The 7278-nt window shown below is 48.2% G+C and overlaps 1 protein-coding gene across 1 annotated transcript in view; it reads right to left on the reverse strand.

Moving 5' to 3' along the window:
- ELK3 (ELK3, ETS-domain protein (SRF accessory protein 2)) overlaps positions 1–3505 on the reverse strand; it is a 53458-nt gene extending 49953 nt beyond the window's left edge. The window contains exon 1 of the mRNA XM_011990302.1: positions 3296–3505. Coding sequence (XP_011845692.1) covers positions 3296–3502 — 207 coding nt within the window. The 5' untranslated portion in view covers positions 3503–3505. The remainder of the gene's footprint in view (positions 1–3295) is intronic.
- Positions 3506–7278: the final 3773 nt, after the last annotated feature.

Genomic DNA, 7278 nt, shown 5'->3' on the forward strand with positions numbered 1-7278 from the left:
TTATAACGCACATGGAGGCCTGCTCTAAGTTAAAATGTTTCAGTCCGCCTAACTTTACTTAGCTGATTTCCCACCACTCTGAGCTTCAAATATGTGGAACACATAAAAGAAATGCTAGAAATCTTTTTTAAAAAATTCCTTTTATCTGATGACAAAATGCTTATCTTGGCCAGGCGTGGTGGCTCACGCCTGTAATCCCAGCACTTTCGGAGGCCGAGAGGGGCAGATCACGAGGTCAGGAGATCGAGACCATCCTGGCTAACACAGTGAAACCCCATCTCTACTAAAAATATAAAAACTTAGCGGGGTGTGGTGGCAGGCGCCTGTAGTCCCCAGGGAGGCTGAAGCAGGAGAATGGCATGAACCCGGGAGGCGGAGCTTGCAGTAAGCCGAGATCGAGCCACTGCACTCCAGCCTGGGCGATAGAGCAACACTCCGTCTCAAAAAAAAAAAAAAGAAGAAAGGAAAAAAAGAAAATGCTTATCTTTCCCCTGCCTGGACCCCCACTTTTTTAAGATTCAGTGGGTACATGTGCATGTTTGTTCCATGGGCATATTGCATAATGGCGGGGATTGGGCCTGTCTCTTATACACATCTAGATGTGTATAAGAGACAGGTGTATACTCTGTGTGTGCATGTGGACAGGTGTGTCTGTGTATACTCGTGTGTGTGTGCATGTGGACAGGTGTGTCTGTGTATACTCGTGTGTGTGTGCATGTGGGCAGGTGTGTATGTGTATACTCGTGTGTGTGTGCATGTGGGCAGGTGTGTATGTGTATACTCGCGTGTGTGCATGTGGACAGGTATATCTGTAGAAGGAAAGACATGGAGCAATTTCTTCTGGTGGCCAAAGACTATATGACACAACAGGATAGGAGGCTGCTCCTGCCCTTACTGCCAGCTCCAGTTCGATGCTTGGGGCTGCTCAAAGGTCATGTGGCAAGAGAGAAAGGGGCAGTGCAGGCAGGCAGGCCACACCAGCCACCTGGATTCCTGACCTTGGACTCTACCTGATACACGTCATTTGCTGGGATTTTTCAATACTGAAGTTGTTTCTTTCCTTTTTTTTTTTTCCCCCCTAAGAAACAGGATCTCCCTCTGTTGCCCAAGCTGGAGTGCAGCGGTGCAATCATAGCTCACTGCAGCCTCAAACTCCCAGGCTCAAATGATCCTCCCACCCCAGCCTCCCAAGTAGCTGAGACTACAGGCATGCACTTCCACACTTGGCTAATTTTTAATTCTTTGTTGCGACAGGGTCTCGCCACGTTGCCCAGGCTGGTCTCAGACTCCTGGACTCAAGAGATCCTCCTGCCTCAGCCTCCCAAAGTGCTGGGATTAGGTGTGAGGGCACCATGCCCAGCCTGAGGCTCTTGGTAATAATAAAACTTCTTAGGTTGTAATACCCTTTGGACAGCCTGACTGCCTACCTGGAACTCAAGACATTCAAAGGGAAAGGAAATGAACGGCCCAGAAGGCAGGGTGTGTGTGTGCCTTCTGGCTGGGAACCTGGGCGGACCAGCGGGGTTCAAATCCGGGCTCTGCCACTCACTGACCGTGTGCACCTGGGCAGGTTGCTCGTCTAAGCCTCTGTATTCTCACGTGTGTAAGGAGGATGATGACGGCAGCACCTGTCTATGGGGCTGTTGTAAAGTTTAAAGGAGACAAGGGGAAGAAGCGCTCAGCACAGCACCTTAGACGTCTAACAGAAAGTGCCAGAACATACTTGTTGACTGAAGGCTATGAAACTGCTCTCTCTAGAGATTTAAAAATCTGCCCAAGGGAGATCAGATGTAGTCCAAACAGGAATGGCTTTGCTAATTTTGTGAGCAGTCATTTTCAGCCCAGGACATCCCTTCATGCTAAAGAGACACAACCCTTAAACCTCCAGGCCCAGGCCAGGGAAGAGATGAGTCCCGTCCCAGACACAGAGGGAGGACTTCTTTGTTTGATACCGTGATTGAAAACAACGAACATGCTTTTTGAGTCTCAAAGCCCAGCTTTTAGGCACTCTGCCAGCAGGCAATGGGAGTGTTTTCCTTCAGCAGCCCCAGCTCCCACTGCAGAACTTAGAACCCGGGGAAACACACAAAACAGTAAGCCGTCTACGAGGCTTTCAGACAGTGCAATTTGCAAGAAGTGCTTTTATATTTCAGTAGGACTCTGCAGTAAGCCAGGATTAATTAATTGCTACATTAAAGGAGAGCACCTTTAGCATTTCAATGACATAATCACGTGCAATTACGATCATATAAAAGGAACACTTTATAATTAATGATGTCTCTACTTCCTGAAATGTATAATCCTTATGTCTTAAATTCCAAAGAGGTTGGCAGACAGCAGGCCCTAAATATAGATCAGGAACTAATATTTAAATCAGTTTTTAATTCACCTTTTAATATGAACAATAAAACCAGAACAAAAGCTTACCATTATCATGGCTCTAGCTCTTTATGTCTTAGAGACTAAATATGCAGCAACAACAGATTCAAACTGAAATGGCCAACAATTACAGGCCAGAAATGGTTCTCCTACATAGCAATAATTTTGCACTAGCAAGCACATTAAAACTGTTTTTTCCAGAAATGCATTAAAACTCACCCAGCTGTCCTGGTTTTGGCAACCACGCTATACTTATACTATCACTTAACAAAGCACTCTGCCTCATCTCTATGACTTAAAAATGAACGTGCTTTTCTTCCAACTAGGGAAGTTTCCCATGAAGCTGCAAGCACCAGGTACCAAGCAGTGTTCTAAGTACTTAACACGTAATGGCTCGGCTGGTCATCACGACAATCCTGAGCCAGGATTCCTATTCCTATTATTATTCCTATGCTGATTCCTGTTTTATAAATGAGGATACTGAGGCACTGAACTGTTAAAAACTAATCTGCCAAAGCTACCACCTCCCAGGAAAGGTCCCTTTAATTGAACCACAAAGCAGACAGGATAAACAGACTTTCTGGATTTTAACATGCATTCTGTCATTCGACCAATTCAACATGAGGAAAGCCCCAGAGCCTGCCTGCATCTCATTTCTATTGTTAGCAAAGTTCTTCAGCAAACTCAGACGAAAATGCAGAAGAAACAAAATGTGACCCTCAGTAACATCCAAAGGGCTTCCAGAGGGTGGGGAAAATCCCTACCGCACAGTTTTTCTCCAAAAAGAAGGCATACACTGCCCCTGTTTTATTTTCTAATTTGATTCATAGCACGCTATTATCTTCTTTCATCAGGGAACTACGCAGAGGGGATTCCACCCTCCCCAAGACGGCCTCATGCAACGTCAAGGGTTTACCTTGTCATAATAGTATCGCAGGGCTCTGCTCAGCTTATCATAGTTCATATTTGTTTTGTTTTTTCGGAGTCCCCACAGCTTGGCCACTTCTTCTGCTTTGAGGAGCTTGAATTCACCATCGTTCGAGGTCCAGCAGATCAAATGCTCATGTTTCTGATCCAGCAGCAACTGCAACAGGAACTGCCACAGCGTGATTGCACTCTCCATACCTGCGGGGAGAGGAGGCCGGTCAGAGCTGGCGGTCACGATGCCGACCAAACTTGGCGGGGACAGTGGGGGCTTCAGAATGGGCAACGCAGCTGTCCCCTCCTTCCCCTGGTGAACCTAATAAAAAGTAAGCTTTCACTTCCATCTCAATGGGCCACTCTGAACTGGGAGCTTCCTGGCTGCATTTCTGTAAGCAGCCACAATTCAGAAATACGGGGAGGCCCTGTGGTCCTCCTCTATTCACCACATATGTCCCCGTGAGCGACAGCAATGCATGGGGAATAATGTGGAACCATGATTAATGACATGACCACTTGCAGAACGAGTCCCCATTCAAACCGTTCCCCACTTAACACAAGTGATTCTATTCCCGCCCATCCTATCAATTTCTTTGTGGGTCTGTGATATAGTTTGGATGTATCCCCGCCCAAATCTCATGTTGAATTGTAATCCCCAACGTTGGAGGTGGGGCCTGGTGGGAAGTGACTGGATCCTAAGGGCGGATTCCTCATGAATGGTTTAGCACCATCTCCCTTGGTACCATACTTGAGTTAGTGACTGAGTTCTCATGAGATCTGGTCATTTAACAGTGTGTGACACCTCAGCCCTCGCTCTCTCGCTCTTGCTCTGACCATGTGACATGCCCGCTCCCCCTTTGCCTTCTCCCATGACTGCGGGTTTCCCGAGGCCTCCCCAGAAACCCAGCAGATGCCAGTATCATGCTTCCTGTACAGCCTGCAGAACTGTGAGCCAATTAAACCGCTTTTCTTTATAAATTATACAGTCTTGGGTATTTCTCTACAGCAATGTGAGAAAGAACTAATATAGTCGGTCTCTAACTAAAATGCTGGACCCCATGCTAAGTGCACTTTATACAGGTGCCTGCAATATCTCTCCCGTGGTTGTAGTATACGTCTAAGTGTAACTGCCTTTCCTATGTGATGAGCTTCAGAGGAAGGGACTTTGCTGGATTACTTTGTATTGCCAGCACTCTGATAACCCACACAATGCTCAAAGCTGCCCAGACCATGGATGCTTGTGAAACTGAACAATCACTGCCAATTGCAGAGACCTTCCCTTTCCCGGCACTCATCATGCTGCAGGTCAAAGCCACCATCACAGGTGCACAGATGGGAAGAGCAATTTCTCCCATGAAGAGACAAAAACCTATACAATGTTATCCTTTTCCTTCGACTCTGGTGTGAACTTTTTAAATGCTATTCCTTTCGGCTAAAATGCTGTTCCCTAGCTTTGGAGCCTGGTGAACTCTTTCTCATCCATTGTGACCCAGCTCAAATCGGGCCTTCTCAAGGAAAGTTTTCCCCACTCCTGGGCAGTTTCTCAATTTCAGGCATTTGAGGACTTCCATGACAATAGGTATTGATTCTAAGTAGTAGTAGTAGTAATAATAATAATAATCCATTTGTGTTATCAATGCTCATTGCATTTTTAAAAAGGTGGCTAGACTGGCCTCAAAAGCTTTGCCACAGATCCACTGTTGTGAGTGGCACAGAGAGCTGGGGATCATCCCCTTAGATGGGAGGGAGACACTGAAGTCCTGGTGAGTGGGGGCTGGGGGAGAGAACCTGGAGTGACAGCAACCCGGGGGTCAGCTCTGGGAGACCTGGAAGCCAGAATAATTGCCTTGGGGAGGGTTATTTGTACTAATATTGTCAACCCCACAACTCCTCTCAATTAAAGGAAAGTAGACTAGGAGGGCTGTCCAATTACCCACAGGGCATTTTATTTAGGGCTCTTTAAAGGGGATATTCTTCACAGAAATCAGTATTAACCACAACGGTCTGTAAGACAGTCACTATCATTTCATTGCTGGGTCAAAACCACCTTTGCATCTCCCGAGTCTTGCACGCCCCCATTTTGCTGGGATGCATGGCAGCTGACCAGCCTCAACTCCTCCTATGAACTACCCTTCTGATGACTTGGATATGAGCCACAACTTTCTTCTCTTCACTGGCACTAAGAACGGCTAACAGTTGTCGCAAATTCTTGAGATTTTCTTGGCCAAACACGTCAGTCAGTCAGCTTTAACATGTCTTTGAAACTTTAAGTGCCCGCTCAGATGAATCTGCTCCTAAGGGCAGAAGGCTGCCGGTGGGTTTGGAGGTCTGCAGGGAAGGGGCTGTTGGGCCTCTGCTCGCATGCCAGGTGGGAAAGTGGTCGGCCACTGCCACCCTCCACTTTTAACTGACATCACGTTCCGAATGGGACAGGAGGGCAGGAGAAACGTCTATCCATGTATCTTACACTTAGCGTTTCCACCTGCCGGGCCTCCTCGGAGCTTCCTGTGCATCACAGAATCACTTTGCATTGCAATCCAACCCCGTGTGTCAGAGACCACGTCCTGGGCATGACTTATGAGAACCCATACGGCAGACTTGTTAAACGTTCTCAACTCCCCTCTCCTTAGGTGACTGTGTAGCCCTGCACTGGAGTGGCTGTGGGAGGAGTGCTGACATTGGGGCTTTGCCATGTGATTGCGTTTGGCCAGGAGACAGATGCGGGGAAGTGACAGCATCCCAATGCCGAGCTGGGGTCTTGCGAGGCATCGTAAGTTGGCACTTTTCCTCCTGTGCTGCCAGGAAGCTGCTGCCCCAGAACGAGACACATGGAGGTGACCTGAACTCAACCCAAAGTCCGAAGCCAAGCCCCACCCGCCCAGCGTCTGAAGCAGCATCAGTGACACTGACCTGTGAGAAAAATCAATGCCGCCATAAGCCAGTGATCCTGCGGCAACCTGTGACGCAGCACCACTGCGGCAAAATACATGATGTCTTGGCTTAAAAAAAAAAATTCTCCCTTTGCTGGGGTGCCGTTGTCTTTACGCTCTAGAGCTTGTGTTCAAAATCATGAGAAAGGCCAGCTGCGGTGGCTCACGCCTGAAATTCCAGCACTTTGGGAGGCTGAAGCAGATGGATTACCTGAGGTCAGGAGTTCAAGACCAGCCTGGCCAACATGATGAAATCCCATCTCTACTAAAAATACACAAAACCAGCCAGGCATGGTGGCCTGCGCCTGTAATCCCAGCTACTTGGGAGGCTGGGGCAGAATAGCTTGAACCCAGGAGGTGGAGGTTGCAGTAAGCCAAGATCGCGCCACTGCACTACAGCCTGGGCAACAAGAGGGAAAACTCCGTCTAAAAAAAAAAAAAAATCATGAAAAAGTATGTTACTAGGTGTGGAGGGATTGGCTGATTACCTCTTTACTCAGAGGCCACACATGGGCTAAGTGGCAGCCATGGGTGCTATGGCCATAGCCTCAGGCAAAGGTAGAAGGAGAGAAAGAAAAAGGAGAGGAGAAAGTGTAGAAAGGGAACAGGCAGAGGAGCAATGGTGGGGGTGGGAACCTACTGCTTCAGGGCCCCCCAGATTTCTGGAATAAAGGAACTCGCCTAGAGAAGGCAAGGAGCTGTTCACTAGGAATCACAGAAATGCCCCCACGGTTCAACCAAGCTGCAGAACTTGGGTGGCAGCTGTAGGCACAAGGGATCATCAGAGCATCACTCAGAGGGATTGCTATGCGCAACAGCACTCCGGTGGAGGTGACTAAGGGCTCCAGCCTCTCCCATCTGAGGCATGCCCAGCCTCACCCCGTGCTGAGAGCCTCATTTTCCTCTTCTTGCGCTCTCTTGAGCCACTCCTTGACCCTGGTGGATCCACCAGTTTCGATGACTGGGCAGTCACGTAGCCTTCCCGGTGGAAATCCCAGCCAGACATTACTCAGACCTGGGTTGAAAAACTACTTTCCTGTGAGCTTAT

This window comes from Mandrillus leucophaeus, unplaced genomic scaffold, assembly GCF_000951045.1.
Source record: "Mandrillus leucophaeus isolate KB7577 unplaced genomic scaffold, Mleu.le_1.0 Scaffold377, whole genome shotgun sequence".
In the NCBI taxonomy this organism is placed as follows: Eukaryota; Metazoa; Chordata; class Mammalia; order Primates; family Cercopithecidae; genus Mandrillus; species Mandrillus leucophaeus.